The following is a 25411-nucleotide window of genomic DNA, read 5'->3' as shown; positions in this document are numbered from 1 at the left end:
CTTAACATGCATTACTGACTAAACACGGATTCAAAATGCTCTTATAGGGGTTAAAATGTCCACAGCCATGGTGACAAATAGAACGTCCAAAATAATGTTTAGAAGACAAGGATATTTAGAGAGCATAGATGAAAAAAGTACAGTGGGGTCCAAATGGTCACCAGCCCCATTTTGTATTTTCTAATTTAATACAAATTGCCTCATTATAATATCAGCAAAAAAAAACAAAAAAAAAACATGATTTCAAAAGGTCTTAGATATGGAAGGTTTTTTTTGTTGTTGTTGTTTTTTCTGACTTTTTTCTCAGAATTGTATGATATAAAGTCGCAATTGCGAGTTATAAAAGTCAGTATTGTGACTTTATAAAGTCCGTCTTTTGTCCTCAGAATAGGACTTTATAACTCACAATTGCAATTGCAATTTATCTCTCACAATTCTAAAAAAAACAAGTCAGAATTGCAAGATATAAACTCGCAATTGCAAGAAAAAAAGTCTGAATTGCAAAATATAAAGACAGAATTGTGAGATAAAAAGTCGCAAATAACTTTATTATTCCGTGGCCCGTATATTTAAATAAATTTTTGTAGTTTTGACTTGCTCTATTCTATTTCAATTCTATTTCAATTCAATTCAACTGTATGTCTTGAATTACAATTTTTATATATATATATACAGTGCAATGCATAAGTTAATACACCCATGCTAAAGTTGACTAAAAAGAGGAATACAAAATCACATTTTGGAAATTGAACTTAATGCCTTAATTTAAAAAACTAGAGAGAGCAATGCAAATCAAACTAGCTTTTAGGCTAACTGAAATAAAACCATGCCAATCTCTAGGTATGGTGAATGCTATGTGATGATGTGGGGCTATTTTAATTCCAAAGGCCAAGGGAACTTTATCAGGATGCATAGTATCCTGGATCCATGAAGTAACTGGCCTTTAAAAATAAAAATCTGCCTGCCTCTATGGGAATTTAACATAGGGGTGTACTCACTTATGCACCATGTATTTTAAGGAAGAACATTTATTTATTTACGATACATTATTCATTCACAAAGAAAATTGGTGTCCTTAAAGGTTGGATTTTTCCTAATTTTTTAAATTAAGGCATGAAGTTCAATTTCCAAAATATGATTTTTTATTCCTCTTTTTAGTCAACTTTAGCATGGGTGTATTAACTTATGCATTGCACTGTATATATATATATATATACAGTGCAAGGATATCAGTAATAAATATTATAACAGTATTATATTATTATTGTATTTTTTATATTCAGTATAATATTATTGGTATACTTAACTTCAACAATGTTATATATTCATATATTCTCTTTATTTTTCCTTTCAGTTGTTTTGTAGAGTCTCTAGCAACCCCTTGTGGCCCCTGTGGGTTTTAAAACCCCTGGCCTATATGATGATGTTGGCTATATATAGCAAAAAATGTAAAGAAAATGTAAAAAAGAGGAGAACTAGAGGTAGATCCCATGCAAATGCCACCCTTGTGCTGTGTTGCTGAAGCGCTAGTCTCGCATAGCCAGACCTTCAGACTGACGGCTGAAGGTCTGGAATTCATAGCAGCTTTCTTTGGCCAAGGCCCGCCCATAAGGCCGTTTGACCGACATGTCAAACAACCAATTACAGTCTGTTTCGTTCAGCATCACGTTTCGGGGCGTGGAAATGTCCCCACAACAACAGACCGGCGTGCAACAAGTCAGTCAGCATAGAAAATCAAAGAAGGAGAAGAAAACAAGCAGTAAGTCATTGATCTGTTCGTGCACGTATAACAACAATGGTGTCTTTTTGTCTCCACTAAGTGCCTCAAACAAAACTCCTGGACATCTCTTAAAGAGTCTATGCCGTGAACCTCGCATTCTTTTGAGAATCCTACGTTTAGCTGATCTTGATAAATGCTCATTGTCACTCATGTAAACACAAGAGTTTTTCTTCCGCAATCACACGTCTGCGCTTTGTTTCCCGGCGGACCGAAAATAAACGCGACACTCGCGCCCCCCGGAAATCCGATCAAATTCAACCAATCAGATGACGACTTCGACATTCCTGAAGTGTTTCCAGTTAAGTGTACCATATGCATCAGACGTTTAGCCAACGTTCCGTGGGCGTGATCACGTCTGAGGCTGAGACTACTGAAGCGCTGACTTAATGTTTACCTTTGGAGAAATGTTGACATCATATCTGACTTCAGTCTTGTTAAAAAGGGAGTGGTGAGAAAAGCAAAACACACACAAACACTCACGCCCTAGCAATGACCAGACATGACACACTGAAGTCCAGAAAACCATGAACAGACTCATTGACACACTTGATCACTCTCTCTAACCTCTCAGTAGTTTGATTCATTTGGCCGCTGTTCGACATAACTTACGGCAAATTAACTCTCACTCTCTGAACATACTGTATAAAAGCAGTTTGTAAGAGGCACTTCTGATAAATGAGAGGTTCTGTACTCAAAAGCTTCTGTGTTTCAAGGATAATTTAATTGAAATGTATATGGGTCAATGACGTGACGCCTAAATTTTCTGTCCGATTGCATTTTTTCAGGCAAAAACGGGTTTAAATGCATAAAAAGATACTGCATATTTGAAGTACCTCTCCCATGTATGTACTCACTTTAACTCATCAAAAACCTTTACTTATTTGTTATTTTTTTGTTATTTAAAGTGTCAAAACATCATGTGGTGCAACCGTCCGGCCATAACTTCTGTTTTGAAAACGTCTTTGAAATTACTCTGAATTTATTCAAATTTATTTTCTGCACTATTTGGCATGATTTCCAAAATGTTTTGTAATCCTTTAAAAAAATTCAAAGCATTTGTATTTATATTTCCATCATAATATACAAACAAACTTTGTCCGATGATGTCCATTTTATGAAATATCATGTGGTGTGACCATCAAGGAACTACCATTTTGGGACTTTAATGTTGAAAACTATTCAAACACAGGACGTTACATCATATACCAATTTACCAAGGACCCATGGAAGCAGCAAGCAGGTTTGTAATTCTCTCAAATTGGAAAAAAAATAAACCTTTGTAATGGTTGGTATGTAGTTGCCAAATTTGGATGTCATGTGGTATGACCTAAAAAAAACTATTGACCCCAAATGTTACCTGTATACAATAATTTTATGAAATAATTTATATCTATTACATTATTATTTGTTAGAAAGAAATTCTAAGTCAAGTTAAAAGAAATGGTGCACTTGTGTTTTTGATGTGATTTTTATTTTAAAAAATGTAAAATAAATAAAATAAAATTTTATATAAAAAAAATGTTCAGGAAAATTCTGTGAAATTTGTATAAAATGTATTGTTCATTGATCTCTTTAAATAGATTTTTAACTATATAAGGTCTTCGTGTCATTTGGAGCGACCACTTATAATTTGGTGCGACCAATAAAAGCAATCGCTGTATTAAATGTAAAATAAAATATCTTATTTTTGTGGCTGAAATATGAATCACTGATACAGTATGCTTTAGTAAATGATATTTTTAAAACATTTATATCAGTTTTATGTGATTTACAGGAAAAGTAAGTCTGTTAACTAGATTTAAGAAGGCAACTCGGAAATTACTGAACAAAAAACGAGATCATTATTTACAAAAACTCAAAAGAAATGCAAAACTTGGTTTCTAAACACTTTAATTACTAAGAACTTGTAAAAAAAATGTTTAAGCATGTTAAGGAAATTAATTAATTTTAAGATAAATCACAGTCGCACCACATGACATTTTTTAAGGCTACGGACAATTCATCTAGATGAAAAAACACTAAAATCACTTAAATTGAATTTTTTTTTATGAATTTAGGTGTACACAACATCCTTAATGTTTGAACAATTGCAACAGATATTATTATTTTTTGTATTTTAAAATTGACCTGTTGAAAATCCTTATACGTCATTGACCCATATAGGCTACATTTCTTGTACATTAACAGCATTTTTAGTTTATATTTTCACTTCACATCCAAATGCAACATTTAAAAAGTTAGGGTTAAATATATATAATAATAAATGTAATAAATTAAAATAATGTTGGTGTTTGTCTTAGCAAACAACATAGTTAGCTCTTAGACAGACAGGACATATACAGACAAGATACAGACGGACAGACAGACATAATACAGACAGACAGATTATATTGTTACAATGGCAACTGTTAAGGGGTGGGATCTATTAGACAGCAGTCGGTTTTTGAATTTCATGTGTTGAAAGCAGGAAAAATGGGCAAGTGAGAAGATCTGAGTGACTCTGACATGGCCAAATATGGATGGCTAGATGCCTGGGTCAGAGCATATCCAAAACACAAGTCTAGTAGGGGAGAGTGGGGTGATTTGTGCCAGGGGGGAAGTAGTTCCACCCCTTGTTTCTGGAAAACCATAGAAGAAATTGGTCATGTGACCACATCATTTTGAAAATCAATCACTTTTACTCATCCTCCAAAGAAGAGAGACACATGGCATGAGAGTTAAGAACATTTTAGTGCAAAAAACAGTTTTTTCCCTTTCAAAGTAAAATTTCTATGATTAAGGTTTTTTGATTGTAGTGTCTGACCAATTATAGACAAGTTTGAAAACATTTCACACATGTTTTAGTGCTTTAGTAGGCTACACAATGAGTCTATACAGTTAGCATGATGTTAGCTCTTAACTGCTGGATCATGCTAGTTTTTCAGACTTGTGGGTCTGGGGTGATTTGTGCCAAAGGGCCTGGGTTAAGTTGTGCCAGATCCAGACCACCTAGACCGACATACTCACAGGGGATAATCTTGAGAAGTGAGGAGATGGGCATGCCTCATCATTGATTGACTTAGGCCTGCCTGCTATTTGTTTAATTTAGCTAACACTGATTTCAGTTTTGAGTTTGCACTATGTTATGCACTATGTAAGAGAAGTTTTATTCTGTTTTTAAGTGGCCTATGTCACAATAGGATGTTTAGACCTAGTCACTTTATTCTTATACTGTATGTTACATAATTGACAGACAGCGCTATGTCAACAGGCATCTATTGCCAAAGCCTTTTTGCCTGAAATGATTCACAAATATCATATATTGTGTTGCTATGGTGCTCTAAATGGTTGCTAGGGCGTAGCTTGATAGCTTCACAATGATCCTGAGAGACTTATTGGTCGTCTGAGTAAAATGAGCCCGCCCCCTTGTCTCTATGACACTGTGATCCAGAGTTATGTTCAATACAAAATCCCTATGCAATTGACCATAGTAGGAAAAACACATGCTATGGTATTCCAGGGTGACAATATCTAAATAAACCTTAAATGAGTAATTTTGTATTGAATTTATCTTGCTTTCATATAGCATTACGGTTCATAACATTAAAATGTTCTGTTTTACTTCAGAAATCACTGGCACAATTTACCCCAATGTATTCCCTCAAAGGCACAACTTGCCCCTGGTGCCCATGAGACCACTTTTTTCCCAAAAGCTACATTTCTGAAACAATTTATTTCAGATCCAAAGTTATTGTTCTCAGGGATGCACCACATCCTGAAATATATGTACATCCTTAAGTTGAAGGCATTACTGCCATGGCCTCACTTTAAAGTCACTTTGAGTAAAAATCTGGCACAACTCACCCCACTTTCCCCTATCGGGTGTTCCTGGTGTGCAGTGGTTAGTACCTACCAAATGGGGTGCGAGGAAGGACAACTGATGAACCAGGGTCAGGGTCATGAACACCCAGGGCTCACTGACGCATGTGTGGGGAGTGAAGGCCAGCCCATCTGGTCCAATCACACAGAAAAGCTAGCACAAATTGCTGAAAAACTTAATGTTGCCCATAATATAAAGGTGTCAGAACACACAATGCATTGCAGTTTGCTGTGTATGGGGCTGCATATCTGAGTGCCCATGATGACCCCTGTTCATTGCAGAGAGCACGTCAATGTACATGTGAACGTCAGATCATGGAGCAATGCAGTGGTTTCTTTTTCTAACAGCCTCCCTTTTTTTAATAGAAAAATTGTTTTGGTAGTTGAAGTAGTTTGAAGTAGATTCGTCTGCTTTACGTTTACCTGGCATTGGCAGTCCTTTCAGAAACTTGTCCATGCTTCGTGGACATTTATAATTATTTAAATTTTTACACATTTTTAATTGCGCCATTTAGTGGTCTGTTATTGGACAAACAACAACGCTACAGCTAATAACAGATCTTGACATTTTGATCAAATAAAATATGTCAAACAAATATTTTGTTTAAACGAGGGATACTTCACCGATTAGCATTAAGCTTTGTATCAGTAGAAACCCGGTAGTATTTTCAAGTGACCGTGCTTCCCTCCTTCATGTCCTCCTGAGACGAGAGATTTCTGTATTGTGTGTCTGGAAAAAAACACTCTGATGACGTAAAAATCGTCATTTAGCTTTTTTGTCCAGAGGCGAGAGACTAGAGCCAGTAGGAGGAGCTCGTTCCGCATGTCTTCAACCCGCCCATAGGGGGATCTCACGATAAAACGGCGTCTTTTCAGTTTTGAGTCGACTAGTAGCCTAGTTGTATAATTTCTTCCGATACTGCCCTCTGTAACCGGTAGGCGTGGCTTGGGAGTGTCCTCGTAAGGCAGCGAAGCAAGTGCATTCTGGGAGTTGTTGTCTTTCATCCACATAAGCGAAAAATAAATTTTCTGGCTTTTCTCAGTCTAGAAGGGACCAACTTCACATTTCTACTACATAAATGACCCAATTTAAATACACATTCATCTTTCCAGCTGTGAAATATCCCTTTAATTATTAATGTGCCTTGTGTTTATTAAAGTAGCCACATACTAAGCGGGATAATTTCACAGTAAGGTATTTTATCACCCTTAAGAGGTTTCTTTTGCGTAACAATCTGCTAAATGTTCACTATCCCTTAAAGGGATAGTTCACCCAAAAATGAAAATTAGCCCATGATTTACTCACCCTGAAGCCATCCTAGGTGTATATGACATTCTTCTTTCAGACGAATACAATCGGAGTTATATAAAAAAATGTCCTGACTCTTCCAAGCTTTATAATGGCAGTGATTGGCTGATTCGGTTTTCTGTCATAAAAATATTCCACACAAAGTAAACAATATTTCAAAGGCTTACCCCCCGGAGTCGTGTGGAGTTCGTTTATGATGGATAGATGCACTTTTATGGACTTCAAAACAGAAACAGCCATTCCCTGCCATTATAAAGCTTGGAAGAGCCAGGACATTTTTTAATAGCCTAACTCCGATTGTATTCGTCTGAAAGAAGAATGTCATATACACCTAGGATGACTTGAGGATGAGTAAATCCTGGGCTAATCCTCTTTTTTGGGTGAAAATAATTAGAAAATAATTTAGTTGGCTGTCATTGGTGAATTCTGCTGTTTTGGGTGGATGGAGTGAGTAGGCAGTGGAGAATGTACAATATTATTGGGCGCATTCACACACCCCTTTGGCAACTCTTACAGTGCCCGTACAACACACACAGGCACTCATTCATCTGTCTCTCTCTTTCTCGCTCTCGTTTAAGAACATTTACAGGCAGAGCTGAAGTCAGTTCGGGCCAGGCTTCACCATGTCTGCAGTGAAAGTCATGTTGTGGATGTGTTTGTGTATTTGTGTGATTCTTACTGCTAAAGCTCAAGACACTACGGCTATCAGAGATCAAAACAATAATTCAGCAAAACAGGTAAGATTTTACATTATGTGCTTCATGTTTTCTCAAATCTACATAAAGAGCATACAGTGGTGCTTGAAAGTTTGTGAACCCCTTGCAGAATCTGTGAAAAATGAAAAAAAATGGGGAAAAAAATAAGAGGGATCATAAAAAATGCATGTTATTTTTTATTTAGTACTGTCCTGAATAAGATATTTTACATAAAAGATGTTTACATATAGTCCACAAGACAAAAAAAGCTGAAATTATAAAAATGACCCGTTCAAATATTGTGCGTCGTTACCTGGATGATCCACAACTGTTTTTTGTTTAGTTTTTTTGATGGTTGTTCTTGTGACCCTTGTCCTGAATAATTAAACTGACCAATGTTCTTCAGAAAAATCCTCCAGGCCCTGAAAATTCTTCAGTTTTTCAGCATCTTTTGCATATTTGAATCCTTTCCAGCAGTGACTATATGATTTTGAGATCCATTTTTTCACACTGAGGACAACCGAGGGATTCATACACAACTATTAAAAAAGGTTCAAACATTTAATGACGTTCCAGAAGGAAACAAGGCGAATTAAGAGCCGGGGGATGAAAACTTTTTGAATTTGAAGATCAAGGTTAATTGTATTTAATTTGTCTTCCGGGAAACATGCAAGTATCTTCTGTTGCTTCCAAAGGGCTGTACTAAATAAAAAAATTATATCTTCATCCTGTTCAAAAGTGTTTTCACACTTAATGCATTAATGTGTTTCCTTCTGGAGCATATCGTTTTCTTTATAGTTATCGTACTTGGTGTGAACAGGCCTTTAAGCCTTGTTTATTCTTTCGCCTGGCTCCGCAGCGCGAGTCTCCGCAGACTGTGCGCGCACCTCCCCAAACGGACGAGGCGTTTATACTCGACGCGCTCGCCGTTGTACTATTCTGTGAAACGACAGGGGGCGACTCAAGTAATTGTCCACTTAACCATCAGGAATCACCGGTGAGAAGAAGAAAGGTCCACACGTGACAATGTTTATTTTAGTACATCACCACCAATACCACACTACAAAAAGAATCTAGTAAACCCTGAGATTATTACTTGTGACATTAGAACAAAATATGTGGATAGAAAAACATGTATGTAGGCTATACAACGAAATTAACGATCTCTTAAATATTTTCTAATTTCACTAAACATTTCATTAAGTTTCGTGGACATTTTATAAAAAATAAATATTAATAATTATAGTAATATTTTTTATTAATATTAATAATGGCTTATGTCTGCTATAGGCTCATTTTGTAAATGTAAGCAACTAATTTAAAACGCACAAACTGGGTGCGGTGAGATGTACATGCTCGGCCAGATTCGGCTCGAAGTCGCGCATCAACAATCGCCGTTGCTACAAAAAAAAAGCCGTGCACACTGCCAATCGAAATGGTGTATTGCGCACCCAACGCGCACGACCGCCCACACCGCAATGACGTCATTTTGCGTCAATTATAAACCTTGCTTTGAGACCCTTTGGTTGCTATGATACAGAATATCCACGGAAGTGTTGCTAGTATCTGATTTTCGCAGATAGTTTGTTTCTGAATGTAAAAATGCCAATACAAGGTAAAAAAAACACAATGTAATACAAGTATTTGCTCTGGCTCTTGTTTTAAATTCTTTTGTTCTATCGTTGTTCGGCGGCAACCAATCGGAACGTAGAAGTCCTCAGTTTGAGAGGATTCCAGAGAATGCAGTCGAGTAAACTTTGGTTCAGACCACATTAGTTCCCAAGCAAAATAGAGGAGAGGTTGATCATGTGAATTTGATCGCGCAACACTATTTATAGGCAACATTTTCGCGCTAGAACACTTGTTTTTCAGCGGGAATGCAAATTAGTTTAGCACTTAACCATGAACACAAAAGAAACACCACAAAAATGGCTTTTAATTGGTTTATTTCCTTAGCAAACATGTCACTATAATTGTTAAGTTCTTTCCATCGATCAATTTCTTACTTTCATATTTAAAATATTCAATGAGGTTAACTTATACCCATTTGGTCAGTCTGCACAAATAACGATCAACATGCTTATTTGCTTTGTAAAATAAAGTAGATTTTAAGATTGTAGATTTTAAAATTTAAAATTTAATTTTTTTTAAATAAAGTTGAAAAAAAGACCAAGCATTCGATCTACGTCAGAGCGTCCATGAATCTTTCTACGGCGTTGTTGGCAGGGCGGCCAGAGCGAATTTTGCCGCTCTCGCTGGCGGCGGTGTGAATGCACAGTTAGTGATTATAAAGGAAGGCTCTTTTGTTGCTTTCTGTTTATTACCCATTCACAATCTGAATACAAGTTTAGTTTTTCATGCTGCTAAGTACACTAGATTGTCAATTCTGGATTGTCAATTGAATAATAAACTGCGATGATGGACAGTGATAACCAACAGACGAGACAAAACGGGACTGATTTTTCATTCAACAGTTTTTGCTCTGGTACCGAAACTGGAACAGAGAACCACAGAATTTTACTGGTATTGGTACTGACTACTGAAAATTTTGTACCGTGACAACCCTAACTTGAAAAATAGTGCACAATTTAAATGGATTAATTTTATGACGCTTTGATGGCGTTTTTGGAGCCTGACAGGCCCTGGTCCTATCCACTTTCATTGGAGAGAGAATGTAGAATTGGTCAGAAACTACATTTTTCAACTTAATTTTTCCTTTCGTGTTCCATGGAAGTTCCATATAGTTTTAAACATATTATATGTGAAATTTCTCACCTTCTGTTGATGTAAAATATTGACAAGTAAGAGTACAGTTCTTCACAGCAGTGCCATTGAAGGTAATTTAATGTTAAACTAAATTAATTAGAGAATTAATAATCAGCAATCCTATTGAAAGTTTTTTTTTTCCCCTCAGAATTGTGATTTACATACTCCTTTGAAAAAGTGTGAATGTTGTTTTGGAACCTGAGATGAGGGAGGCTCACTAAAGATCCATAATCTATTATACATGGTCTGGTCACTGGGCTTATGGAAAATGTGACCCAACTCCTTTAAAAAAAAACATTCTACACCCTGTGCTAAACCGGGCCAGTTCACGTCAACACGAATGTATGAACATTTTATTTTTGAAATCAGTTTTCTGTTCAAGACCAATGCTGAAAAAATGGCACATGGGGTTGAATGAAAATGCAAATTGGCTCTCTGACAGTAGGTGCCATTTATCCACCTTATTTTTCAGTGTGGAAGTAAGCTATTAACTAAGTGCCATAAACAGTAAAACTATTTTATGCTAAAGACCAATGGGGTTTATAATCACATACATAAATATCCCAACATCAAACAGGATAACAGGCTGTTTTTGTACAGCTAAAATAACTGGAAGCGGCTGACACTGGAAGCCTTTCAAGTTAAAAATGTCCGCCCCCACTATATACACATCAAATCTAAGATGGTTAGAAAAGCAGGAAAACCCCGGGCCGGTTACCCAGGTACACAAAGTGCAACTTTTCATCTCTGACAGATTTCTAAGAGATTGTCGGTGAAGAAAGTAAAACTGTATTTACATGTTTTCAAACAGCTGTTAAGTTTTTGCTATGTATTTTTCACACAACAAATACAAGAACACACAGAATAAGAGTTCAGCATTCCTCCTCTAATACACACTGTTGCTTGGCAAAATACTCTGTTCTTGAGCAGCACCAAGTCATAGTTTAATGTAACCGCAGAAGCTCTAGGTGTGTGACCAAAAGCACAAAATGTATTAGTTGACTAGCTTTATTCGCAGTGTCAATAAAAAATACAAAAATAAAAATAATAATATTGGCGGCAGTGAAATTTTCGTGTCAGTTTAGAGAGACGCAATAACAACCAAGCTTTCATCTTGGAGTAAACAGACATAAACACGGACTTCTTGGCTATAGCTCACATGCCCCTATTTTCAATTACAAGCAAAAAATAGTGGGTGTGGTTTTGCAAAGTTAGTCATAAAACTGTACAGCACTGAAAGCAACAATCTTTGTCAGGGATATGCCATAATTGATGGCAGAGAATAATGTGTTAGTTTTGTATATATATATACACTGTATATATATATGTATGTTAGTTTTGTATATATATGTGTGTGTGTGTGTGTGTGCGCGTGCGTGCATGAGTGCGTGCGTGCGTAAATATAAGTTACAACTGTACAGCAGATTCCTTAAAGGGATACTCCACTTTTTTTGGAAATAGGCTCATTTTACAACTCCCCCAGAGTTAAACAGTTGAGTTTTACCGTTTTCGAATCCATTCAGCCGAACTCCGGGTCTGGCGGTACAACTTTTAGCATAGCTTAGCATAGATCATTGAATCATTGAAGTTTCTTGATTATTACGCAGGAATGAGAGTATAGTTCCTAGCCATATCAGCCTAGAAAATCGCAACTTTTCATTTTCCGTCGGTCTTAGTACACGATGTAACTACAGAAGAGTCAAGTTTTAAATAGGAAAAATATCGAAACTCTTTGGTCATTTTTTTGAGAGAGATGCTAATGGTCCTGTCCGATTCAATGATCTATGCTAAGCTATGCTAAAAGTGGTACCGCCAGACCCGGAGTTCGGCTGAATGGATTCGAAAACGGTAAAACTCAACTGTTTAACTCTGGTGGAGTTGTAAAATTAGCCTATTTCCAAAAAAAGTGGAGAATCCCTTTAACTTTCTCTTACTATCTTTCAGTCTCTCTCTCAGATAGAAGTGCAAAGCATGCGAGTGGACTGCAAGGTCGCGTCTCGCTTTGCTCACACAGTCATGACCACCAAAGCCCTGAACACAGCCAATGCTTCACAGGAAGTGTTCTTTGAGGTGGACTTGCCCAAAACAGCCTTCATCACCAACTTTAGCATGTTAGTCCTCCTTTGTTTACACAAGCTATAAATACATTACACTTGCAACATGCCCAAAACCCACTATGACCTAATGAAATTATTTGTGTATGTTTTTCAGAGAGATTGAGAGCAGGATATATGTCAGTGAAGTGAAGGAAAAGGAACAGGCCAGGCAGAAGTATGAGAGTGCCGTGTCATCCGGCCAGACCGCTGGTCTGGTTAAGTGAGTACAGGTCAACGCCAAAGCTCTGGAATGCTGTCAGAGTACACATATTTGCTTTTCTGTATTTGCAAATCTCAATGATCAGATATCAGAGTTGTTTTTGCTTTTTCAGGGCTTCGGGGAGGCACATGGAGAAGTTCGCAGTCTCCGTAAATATCCCACCCCAGAGCCACGTCACATTCACTCTTACTTACGAAGAGCTGCTGCAGCGCCATCTTGGCAGCTATGAGATCATGATAGGTGTCCGACCCAAACAGCTGGTTCAGAATTTTGAGGTTCATCATTAGTTTCTCTCTCAAACTCTTTTTACTAAGCATATTCAGTGGAAATATTGAAATATTGTAAACTATGTTATATCAGTCCTGTCTTCTCATCAACAGATTGTGGTAGACATCTATGAACCTAACGGAATTGCATTTGTGGATGTCAATGGTACATTCATCACCAATGAGTTGCTTCCTCTAGTGAAGAAAACTGTCGCTGACAATAAGGTTAGAATGAAAACTCTCAAACAATCCCCCAACATTGCTGGATTGATATGGAAGACTGTTTATATCTTAGTCAAAAAATAAATAAAAAAAATACACAAAACAACAAAATAAAATAAAAATGCAGTTGCAACTTTTTGTAACTATTTCTTATAATTGCAACCATTGTGAATATACATATATAAATCTCTTAGACAATAGCCCCTTTTCACACAGCAATCCCGGTAAATTACCGTAAAATTACCAGAATGACTTTGCCGGTAAATACACAAATATGGTGTTCACACAAGCAACGGCGTTCTGGCTTTTTACCGGCAAGAGATCATTCACACATCAGCACCAAAATACCGGTCAATTCTGTGTTATCAGTCAGAAGTGATCTTTAAACGCTGCGCCGGTGTCTTCATCAGCCCGCATCTCACAATTTTTTGACGTCTGAATGACAGGCATAAGGGATGATCAAACAGAACACTGTTTTGCTCTTAAAAACACGAGACGCGCTTTATAGTATCCAACTGCAGAGTCACAACGCCGATGATCGGAAAAGAAGGCTCAGTCAAAGATCTCATCTAGCGCATATTTACATAGAAAAACTGTTAAAAATCTTACTGTAAACAGCGCAGATTAATCACGTCATCCCCATAAAAACTTTATGATTGGCCCAAAGCAGACTTCTTACGTCAGAACACACAGCATCTCATTTCATTTCTAATAAGGAGTCTAAAAACACCTCAGTATCAAAAATACACATTTGTAATGTCTAAACACTTCCTGCTATCCTCCTAACACTGATCCTCTATGCTCGTCCTCAGGCACATTTGTACTTCTCTCCTACATTGGATCAGCAGAAAAAATGCTCAGACTGTGAAGGGACATTGATTGATGGAGATTTATTCATCAAGTATGATGTGAACCACCCACAGGATATAGGTGAAATTCAGGTACAATATCAGCAAAGCCATTTTTTACAATGAATTTCTTACTAACCATGCATTATTCTGATGGTGGTGTTTTCTTGTGTTTCTCTGTTTCAGATAGTAAATGGCTACTTTGTACACTTTTTTGCTCCAGATAATTTGCCACAAATGCCTAAGAATGTGGTATTTGTGGTAGACAGAAGTGGCTCCATGGAGGGAGAGAAGATGAAACAGGCAAGTCCAACAAATACTTTCTATACTTTTCATCCACTTTCCTAGTTCGCACATATAAGTCATCGGCCGATTATCTGTTGGTAGACTCGAGAAGCTCTGATGACGATATTAAGTGAACTGCATGAAGATGATTACTTTGGGCTGGTCACGTTCGATAACGTTATAGAGTCGTGGAGACCATCTCTTAGCAAAGCCACACCAGAAAATGTGAAAGAAGCAAAAGAATTCGTCCAGACTATTGAAGCAAGACACAGTAAGTATGAAGCGAAAGTCATTCTGTAAACCCTGCACAGGGTTGAAATCATGGCTTAGCTGTTAGTACTCTTGACACTTAGAGCCATGGTTCTCATGTAACACAGTATAACACCTCTATTTTACAGTAAATTACTGGTTTTATTGAGGGAAAATCTTGCATAGCATTCCTCACATTAAATGCCAAAATCACTGCTGCTGTATTTAAAACATTATCTCATATTTTTCCATCAGTGACTGATATAAATGAGGGAATTTTGTATGCCGTGAACATGCTTACCTCAGAAAAAAGTGACTTCTTCCCAGACATGTCTATGATCATCCTACTGACTGATGGCCGACCCAGTTCTGGTGTGTATTGGCTTTGCATTGAGAATACATGTCTGTTTTAAACTTTCTTTGGTAATAATTACTATAACTAAATCAATTCATTTGTAATAATCAAGTAATCTTAGCTCAAAACGTGTTGTCTTTATTGGGCATTCAAAATACTTTACAACTGGGGTTTTCAAACTGGGTACCGAGGAGTGCTATGGCTTTATAGGGGAAAAAATTAGGAAAAACAGATGAGCTCACAGCTCACATTTTTAAGATTATGTGCCAAGTTAAAATAGTCAGGCACAAGCAGGTATTCGCCTCTGCAAAAGAAACTTGTGTGAAGCGAATTGATTAAGGGATTGTAATCAGATAGGACAAAACATGTAATATACCAAAATAAAAATCTTACAATGGTAAATGAAGCATAAAGCGAACTGCCGCTGTCTATGATGTTGATTATGCTTATTTTATTATTAATAATGTTGAAAAAGAAAAACACAGTCCACTGCTCTTTTACGGAAAACTTTGGCAGCTTAAGCCTTTCGCAGATACATATTGAAAACACAATTAGTTTTATTGCTTGTAATGCGTTTTTGTTCTTCACGTGTATTTCTGAAGGCACTTACTTACTGAACTCCACATCATTGGTTTAAATCTATTATTATTATTAATAGCATTCAGGACATTGAGGGCTAAAATGTATAAAACACTAAATACAAACAAAAAATGCAATACATACAGAATCGGCAGCTAAATATTTTTGTAATACTGAATCGGGAGGTCTACGGCAATTTCCAGCCCAAATAAAAAGGCCATTTATTTAATTTAGGAAACAATACAACAATCATATTAATTTTCTCCAGTAGCATAAATAGGGTTTATGAAAATACAGAGTCGCCTTTATATTTTAGGAAGGCTGACACTTCCAAGTGGATTATTATATTGTATGTTCATGGCAACAAAAAGTTTGAAAACCCCTGCTTTAGAAAACTCAAACCTTCAATTATATAGATTTAACAATCTTCTGCACTTAATAATGTGTGTTTAAGGGCAGACACATCTATCCATAATCCAAGAAAATGTCCATAAAGCTATTAATGGAAGCATAAGTCTCTTTTGTTTGGGCTTTGGCTATGATGTGGACTACAGTCTCCTTGATAAGTTGGCCAAGCAGAATGATGGACTCGCTCGACGAGTCTATGAGGCCTCAGATGCAGCCCTTCAACTGCAGGTAGAACTGACAACTGTATACTCTCAATCAATCAATATAATACCTTATATTTAATGTATGCAGCCTGATCCATATAATAGCCAGGTCTTGAATGATTTCCTTTTTTATAGGGTTTTTATGAAGAGGTGGCTAGCCCACTTCTCTTTGAGGTGAACCTAAATTATCCTGGCAATGCTGTAACTGACTTGACACAAAGTCACTTCAGGCAATTCTTCAAAGGCTCTGAGATAGTGGTAGCCGGACGCCTACAAGAACTTGAGACTGACACCATTCTGACTGAATTATCTGCACATGGGGTAAGGGAAGCAAAAATAAAATAAAAATCAGTTTGATTGTACAGTTTCATAAGTGCCATACATCCAATTTCAGTTGGAGGACCAGTTTGTGGTCCAGAGTGAAGCAGTTGCTGAAGAGTGGGACAGTGTGTTCCCTGAGCAGGAGTACATCTTTGGCGATTTCACAGAGCGACTGTGGGCATATCTGACCATCCAGCAGCTCTTGGATAAAATGTCAGCGTGAGACATATGCGCTCAAATAATTCAACCTATTCAACCTGAGAATTACAAAAAATAATACAATGTCCAATAAAATTTGTTGACAGAGAGAAATGCTCACCAGAGGACAAGGAGAATGTCACAGCTGAAGCTCTAGACCTTTCTCTAAGGTATAACTTTGTCACACCACTTACATCCATGGTGGTCACCAAACCACAGGACGAGGATGAAGAAACGCTTATTGCTGACAAGCTGACTGAAGGTACTTGGTAATGTTTTTAAGCCATATTCCACCCAAAAATGAAGATTCAGTCATCATTTACTTATGCTCATGTCATTCCAAACCTGTACGGCTTAAAAGGTTAGTTCACCCAAGAATTAACATTTTGACTCACCCTAATGCTGTTCCAAACCCATAAGACTTTCGTTCATCTTTGGAAACATTGTAAATATTGTTCAGCGAACATAAACAGAAGCTTTTCGCATGCCATCGCATGAACATCCTTGAGCTTCCATTTACCACAACTGATGTGTGTTAATGAATATTCATATGTGAATAAAAGCCTAAATTAAATCTGTGCATCATATAAAGTGATTGTCTCTTCTGAAAATTTGGACTAAACCACTCAATTCATATGGATTAGATTTACATTCTCTTAAGAACATTTTGAAACATCAAAGTTGTAGTTGCGTAGCAATGTACAAAACTAGCTCAGATTTCATTAAAAATATCTTCATGTGTCCCAAAAATGAACAAAAGTCTTACGGGATTGGAACGGCATGAGTATAGAGCTTATATTATGACAAAATTATTCGAATTTGAATTAATAGTGTAATCTAACAAAATTGAATATTATGTGGAATTTTAAATAGCTCTGAATTTGATTTCTTTAATGAGTATTGAACATTTGAAATTTAACAAACTGAAATGTTTTTAAGGCTGAATTGTATAGACGTATTTTTAAACAGCAGTTTTTTTGTTCTGAATTCTTAGACTGCAAATATCAGATTAAATAAAAAAATACAGATTCAAGTTTTCAAGATGAAGAAGAAATTCGGAATTTCAGTTTTCTAAAATTCAAAACGCAGAAAAATCAGATCGGACAGAAAGTAGGTCACAGGTCATCCACAGGGAAGAGTAGAGGGTCTCAGAAAAGTCGAACGGTAATTTTGGCCAATTGACCCTTCGCAGGGAGTTTGATCGACAGGTGATCTGACCAATCATAATCCGCCGAATCCGCCATTTTTGTCCGACAAAGCAGTCAGGAGAGTTAGTAGATTAACGTTGGAGGATTTGAACTTGAAAAACGGAGTGTACTGACGTCATTCCGCGGTTAAAACAATATTCCTTCTTATGTTCATTCATGTTTATTTGATGCTATACATTAACTAGAAGGAAGAGATGATCGGTTCACGAGCAGCTTTAACTGAGGCTGTACATGTCACGAACCGCACAAGGATGAAAGCAGACGAGATCCAAAATGCAGCAAGATGAGTTTTAATTGGGTAATCCAAAAACGAAGTCAAGACAGGCAGGGTTCAATATCCAGGAAATCAATACAAAACAATAAACAGGCAAGGCAGGAAAACACGAGAACAGAAGCGGCGTGACATACAACATTGATCCACAAAGAACACAAGACAAACAGGGCATTAAATACATGCATGACGAGGGGAAAACGAGAGACAGCTGGTGATTACAATTACTAACACCTGAGTGTAATACACAGACAGGAATTGTGGGAATTGAAGTTCATGTGCATGACACCGTGGGGAAAAGGAGGACATCTAGTGGATACACGGGGAAACACAACCAGACACTGTGACATTACCCCCCTTCAACGGAGTGGCTCCCAGACACTACAAGACAGGACAAGGAACAAAACAAAAGCTCAGGAGGGAGTTGGCCCGGTGGAGGACCAGGGGGAGGGATGGGGGGCCAGGTCCGTGCGAGGAAACAGAAACAGGAGGTAACAGACTCAAAGGGGGCCAGGGTGACACAGACAGTACATCGGGGGAACAGGGCGGAGCAAACAGTCCATCCAGTGGCCGGGGTGAAACAAACAGTACATCGGGCGGCCAGGGCGAAGCGAACAGTCCATCGGGCGGCCGGGGCGAAGCCAACAGACCATCGGGCGGCCGGGGCGAAGCCAACAGTCCATCCGGCGGCCGGGGCGAAGCAAACAGTTCATCCGGCGGCCGGGGCGGAGACCTTCCCTCGGGCGGCCACGGCGGTGAAGACCCCTCGGGCGGCCACGGCGGTGAAGACCCCTCGGGCGGCCACGGCGGTGAAGACCCCTCGGGCGGCCACGGCGGTGAAGACCCCTCGGGCGGCCATGGCGGTGAAGACCCCTCGGGCGGCCACGGCGCAGGAACTGGAACAGACACCAGCGGCTCAGGCACTGGAACTGGCACCAACTGCTTAGGCACTGGAACTGGCACCACCGGGACTGGCACTGGAACTGGCACCACCGGCTCAGTAACAGACACCACCGGCTCAGGAGCAGACACCACCGGCTCAGGAGCAGACACCACCGGCTCAGGAGCAGACACCACCGGCTCAGACACCACCGGTTCAGGAACAGATACCACCGGCTGAGGCACTGGAACTGGCACCACCGGCTCAGGCACTGGAACTGGAACTGGCACCACCGGCTCAGGAACAGACACCACCGGCTCAGGAGCAGACACCACCGGCTCAGGAGCAGACACCACCGGCTCAGGAATAGATACCACCGGCTCAGGAGCAGACACCACCGGCTCAGGAACAGATACCACCGGCTCAGACACCACCGGTTCAGGAACAGATACCACCGGCTGAGGCACTGGAACTGGCACCACCGGCTCAGGCACTGGAACTGGAACTGGCGCCACCGGCTCGGGCACTGGAACTGGCACCACCGGCTCAGGAACAGACACCACCGGCCCAGGAACAGACACCACCGGTCCAAGTGTGTGCGTAGCCCACACACACCACATGGCTGTGGCCATAATGGCCAGTGTCACTGAGGGCTCAGGAACAGACGCCGGCTCCGGCTCAGGAACAGACACCGGCTCCGGCTCAGGAACAGACACCGGCTCCGGCTCAGGAACAGACACCGGCTCCGGCTCAGGAACAGACACCGGCTCCGGCTCAGGAACAGACACCGGCTCCGGCTCAGGAACAGACACCGGCTCCGGCTCAGGAACAGACACCGGCTCCGGCTCAGGAACAGACACCGGCTCCGGCTCAGGAACAGACACAGGCTCGACGGCGGCCATCTTGTCAGGGGACACAGGCTCGGCAGACGTGACGTGAACAGGCTCGGCGGCGGCCTTCTTGTCCGAAAAAACAGGCTCAGCAGGCGTGACGTGAACAGGCTCGGCGGCGGCCATCTTGTCCGAAGACACAGGCTCGGCAGACGTGACGTGAACAGGCTCGGCGGCGGCCATCTTGTCCGAAGACACAGGCTCGGCAGGCGTGGGCGGAGCCGGCAGGGCTAGCAGCGTGGGCGGGGCCGGCAGGACGAGCAGCTCGGGGACGGCCTCTGGGACGACGGCGGGCTGCTCGGGGACGGCCTCCGGGTCATTGGGGAGGCCGGAGGTCTTCCTCCTCCTCCGCCGTCTTCGATGGTGAAGTGCAGGTTCAGGTCTGGACGGAATTAATGGCGGATGGAGCTCTGGGCTGGGCAGCGGCGATGCATTCTCTGGGCTGGGCAGCGGCGATGCATTCTCTGGGCTGGGCAGCGGCGATGCATTCTCTGGGCTGGGCAGCGGCGATGCATTCTCTGGGCTGGGCAGCGGCGATGCATTCTCTGGGCTGGGCAGCGGCGATGCATTCTCTGGGCTGGGCAGCGGCGATGCATTCTCTGGGCTGGGCAGCGGCGATGCATTCTCTGGGCTGGGCAGCGGCGATGCATTCTCTGGGCTGGGCAGCGGCGATGCATCCTCTGGGCTGGGCATGACAGCCAGCTGCACGTGCACGGGCTTCGGAACCTTGGCTAGTTGCACGGGCTTTGGGATGACGGACACTGTCTCGGGATCGAGGTCAGGACCGGGAAACTTCCTCCTCCTCTGCCGTCTCTGATGGCGAGTGGACGACTCTTGACTGGGTGGAGCCCGTGGTGGAGGAATTTCGGCATCGAAAGGTGGCCAGACCGAGTGATGGGACTGGACCTCCTCCCGACCCTCCCCGCCCCCTCTACGACCTCCCCGAGTTCCACGGAACTTGGCCAAGCGGGTCCCCTTGAAGGACTCTTCATGGTGGGGGGCGTGGTCCGACACAAAACTCTCTGTGGGCTGAAGCTCAGGGGGTTTGACGATGAACCTTTCGTCTGTTTTCCGAGCCCACAGAGCAAAACACTCAAAAATGTTCATCCTGGGTTGGGACTCACTGAAAGACGGTTCTGGTGGTGGTTGTCTCCGCTCACCTCTTGCAGTGGGGAAATGGCGACGGGAACTCATACTGCTTGGATCTTCCTTTTGGTGGATCAATCTGTCACGAACCGCACAAGGATGAAAGCAGACGAGATCCAAAATGCAGCAAGATGAGTTTTAATTGGGTAATCCAAAAACGAAGTCAAGACAGGCAGGGTTCAATATCCAGGAAATCAATACAAAACAATAAACAGGCAAGGCAGGAAAACACGAGAACAGAAGCGGCGTGACATACAACATTGATCCACAAAGAACACAAGACAAACAGGGCATTAAATACATGCATGACGAGGGGAAAACGAGAGACAGCTGGTGATTACAATTACTAACACCTGAGTGTAATACACAGACAGGAATTGTGGGAATTGAAGTTCATGTGCATGACACCGTGGGGAAAAGGAGGACATCTAGTGGATACACGGGGAAACACAACCAGACACTGTGACACTACAGCGATCTGTCAGACACATTAAAGAGCCACAAACCAGTATTTATTGTTTAAATTTCTTTTTTTTTTAAATGACCAAATTTGAAAGGTGAGACTTTGTTACATATCAAAAGTAACCTGGTCTGTCCTGTCTGTTAGTGTGTTGTCAGTGTCCTCTCTGCTCTGTGATGTATGTTTCACTGCGTGAGAGCATGGTGTGGCGTGAGAGCATGGTGTGGCGTGAGAGTGACGTGGCTTGTCGGACATAGCAACAGTAACTAAAGGGGGCGGGGGTCTTTGCGAATGGTCAATTACGGATCTGCACTGCAGTAGTTTTCAAGAGAATCCGTGTATCATTCATTCAGTCGTTTTTTGATGTAGAAAAATGAGAAAACAGCTTGAATATTAGATTTCTAATATTCTAATAACAGTCCTCCGCTGCTGCAGTTGTGCGGATTCTTAACGCGTTTATTGCAACTATATTTCATCCTTTTCTCATCAAACAACTCGACTAACGAATGGCTCGACACAACCCGTACCGGGGAAGAGCCTAGACAGGGCTTTCTTCAGTGTAGACCAGCAGTTCTCAAGTCCCAGGGGGGGTCCGTGAAATAATTTGCTATAAACTACTGTACAACTGTTTTTCGGACTGCAAAGTTACGTTTTTTTTATCATGAAACACGCTGTGATTTATTCCCAAGTGACTTAGGCCTATATAAAAATTCAAGGAAAGAAGCAATACAGAAATTATGAGTTCTCTAGGCTGCCTTGAATACAAGTATTACAACACTGATGGCCCAAAAAATGTGACCGTTTGAAGCTACAATTTTCTGCAGAGGTGCTTATGTGACACATTAACACTGTATTATTTTGATTCACAGAGCAGCGAGAGGACACAGCAGAACCTGGTAAGAGGAATTAACCTTAGATTTAGCCATCACTGTGAACATTAAGAGGTGTTTTATCTTGTCATGTCTTACTATACAATGGATTCTGCAAAAACTTTTGAATGAAGACTCTCTCTCTGTCTCCATCGCACAATTTTACTCTTGAAGATATCGGTGCACTTTATGCTCCACCTCAGTTGATCGGCAGTGGTATCAAAAGTCTCAGAGCCTCTGCCAAAAGACCCCAAGGTCTACTCCCCGCCAAAAACCTCCAAAGACAACTCTCTGCCAGAAAAAAACAAAATCTACTCCCTTCATATCTTGGTGAGAAGTGATGTCATTTTTGTGGTGTGAATTTCAATACATTTTAAAGAGAACTACTTTAGTAAAGGAAAAAAAGCATTTATTACCCGTTACTTATGTTTGTCTCTTGTTCTTTAGGTTTGTTAGTTGATGGAGATCCACACTTCATCATTGAGCTGCCAGAAAAGAACGATGCTCTGTGCTTCAACATTGATGACAAACCTGGAACCATCTTCAACCTGGTTAGCGACCCGCTTACAGGTGATTCATTCTGTCAGAAAACAGAAACATCTGTTTTGATGTGGGTAATTTGTACTAGGTTTATTTTCCATCTTCTCTTTCTACTAATATCTGTGTAAAAAAAATGAATATTCAGGCATTATGGTGAACGGCCAGATCATTGGAGACAAGAAGGTCATCCCAGGGAAGAAGATGCACACTTATTTTGGGCAATTTGGAATTGCTCATGAGAAGTTTGGTATCACATTGATGGTGAGCACAAAGGAAATCTCACTGTCTGAAGAGGGAAAACAGACAAAATTGTCCTGGACTGACAACAGGACTATAAAAGGACTGAAGTAAGTGACAATAAGTGTACATTAAACTGTGCTGAGTCCGTGATAGTAAAATAAAAGGCAGAATTTAATTATTCTTGAATGAGAATCAAACTGAGCTCAATCCTCCATCTTTTGCTTTCTCCAGCATGGATCTGCAGGTGATCAAAGATCGCAGTTTAACAGTGACCCTGAGGAACTCAGTCAAGTTTCTTATTATCCTGCACAAAATATGGCAGAATCACCCGTATCATCAAGACTACCTCGGGTTCTACACTCTGGACAGCCACCATCTTTCACACAGTGTTCACGGCCTGCTGGGTAAAATTAGATGTTCTTAAATATTAGCAGAAAACCTTATAGCTGCTTCGCTTTAACATAAGGGAACCTATGTTTTGTTTTTTGTTGCTTTTTTTTTGCGTGATGAAACTAGTGATATCTTTTAAAATTACACTATGGATTTTTGGTCAAGTCAAGCTTGTTCTTCATTAGTTTCACTAAAGATTTTGTATTTTTTATTGCTGTCTGTCTAAAAAAAATCCCAAATGACATCCTATACACTATGCACTTACTAAGCAATACTCTATCGTTTAGTGTATGAAATTTGTCAGGTTATTTTGTTATCTGGCATAGGAGGGGGTTTATTTTAGGAGGGGGGGGGGGGGGGGGGGTATTTTTGGAGGGGGGTAATTAAGTGCACATTTTCGATACCGACTATATATGTTAACGCCGATAACTGATAAATGGCTGATATTCAAATTCTATACTATGTTATCTAAATAAATTTGGGCACCATAACATTATAAGCTACAGTATGATTAACTGTAAAATGGATATTCATGTTGAGATATGCTATAGTTTAGCCTATACTGAACACATTAAATTATTAACATTTTTAAAGATTAACCTTGAGCATTAGATGACATCACAGATAATCTAAATGTAAAAGTAGGGGAAATGCTCATGATGGACCGAGTCAGAGTCAGTTTTGAGTGTATAAGAACACACTTTCTACATTACTGCTGCTACTAGACTTCCACTCCACTAATCTTGACGTTAACAATAGCTTTTTTGGTCTCTATTTGTACTGCAGGTCAGTTCTACCAGGGTGTTAACTTTGAGGTCAGTGACTTGTTTCTAGGAAAAGACCCTGATAAACAAGATGCCATTATGTTTGTGAAAGGAAACAAGCTCACGGTTACCAGGTAAATGAAATTGAATGTAAATATGCAATGTTGAATTCACACTTGAAGATTTTCATGCAGATTTTCATTGACTCTCACATGACTCCAGGGGCTGGCAGAGAGATTTCAGAAAGGACGTAAAGAATGGAGACAATGTGCCCTGCTGGTTCATTCACAATAACGGCACCGGACTCCTGGATGGAGTTCACACAGATTACATCGTCTCTGGTCTCTTTAAGACAATCTAGACAACATCTGTCGCTCAACCGACCTTTGCACTACGGACAAAGTACATGTTAGCTTTCATGTAGTCTTAAGTACATAATGTGATAGTTTTTATTTGGAAATAATGCCATATCTGACAAAGCTGCTGATGATATAAATTTTTATATACTTTATTGGAATTCAACGGCTATGAAATAAAACACCCATCTGAACATTCCTTGTGTTTCCATCTTTTGTTTCAATATTGATTGATTGAACAAAGTCCAACATGAAATCAGTTAGTAACTCATTGAGGGAAAAAAGTTGCTTGAGCAAGAACAACATCAAGCGTGTGAATTAAGGGTCAGGGAACGGGGGGAGGAAGAAAAAAACACCCTGTTTGTTCTCTTTCTCTGGCTCGTTCACTAGTGACTGACATTTCATTGCATTATTCATAATATATTTATTTATACCGGATACACCTCACATGACAAGTGTGTCTTTTGCTTATCTTCATTTTAATTAAAAAGCTTTTATGGATTGAATTTTTCTTTCTACCGACCAATGATGATTCTGAAAGAAAGTGTGTGTAGGGTTTGTTATAGTAACGAACACAACTTTCATGTGCATCTGACTAACAGATAAACAGCACTCTTATTTTACTGTTGTTGTTAATATTGTGGTTATTTTAACAAACAGTTTGCTTTGTATATTCAGTTCAACAGCATTCATTTAAAGAGTAAACTTTATCTCTCAACTGAACAGGGCTGCAAAATAT

The 25411-nt window shown here is 40.0% G+C and overlaps 1 protein-coding gene across 2 annotated transcripts; it reads left to right on the top strand.

Annotated features, from left to right (window-relative positions):
• The first annotated feature begins 1665 nt into the window (after nucleotides 1-1665).
• Nucleotides 1666-24870, top strand: itih3a.2 (inter-alpha-trypsin inhibitor heavy chain 3a, tandem duplicate 2). Of its 2 annotated transcripts, none has more exons than XM_084395249.1 (21): nucleotides 1666-1759; nucleotides 7526-7684; nucleotides 12365-12519; nucleotides 12620-12724; nucleotides 12837-12999; nucleotides 13105-13215; nucleotides 14025-14153; nucleotides 14247-14363; nucleotides 14448-14616; nucleotides 14850-14966; nucleotides 15983-16164; nucleotides 16275-16460; nucleotides 16534-16673; nucleotides 16766-16920; nucleotides 22383-22409; nucleotides 22557-22712; nucleotides 22830-22952; nucleotides 23068-23269; nucleotides 23394-23566; nucleotides 24339-24450; nucleotides 24539-24870. In XM_084395249.1, exons 2-21 carry the CDS (start codon nucleotides 7571-7573, stop codon nucleotides 24675-24677), a joined length of 2775 nt encoding a protein of 924 aa, XP_084251375.1. In that variant the 5' UTR covers nucleotides 1666-1759; nucleotides 7526-7570; the 3' UTR covers nucleotides 24678-24870. The 2 variants fall into 2 exon arrangements, with proteins under 2 accessions (XP_084251375.1, XP_084251374.1); XM_084395248.1 differs by having other exon boundaries at nucleotides 12353-12519.
• The last annotated feature ends 541 nt before the right edge of the window (nucleotides 24871-25411 follow it).

The sequence above is a fragment of the Rutilus rutilus genome (genome assembly GCF_951802725.1).
Source record: "Rutilus rutilus genome assembly, chromosome: 22".
NCBI lineage: Eukaryota > Metazoa > Chordata > Actinopteri > Cypriniformes > Leuciscidae > Rutilus > Rutilus rutilus.
The sequence above is the reverse complement of the archived record's forward strand: the minus strand, read 5'-3'. Positions and strand labels throughout refer to the sequence as shown.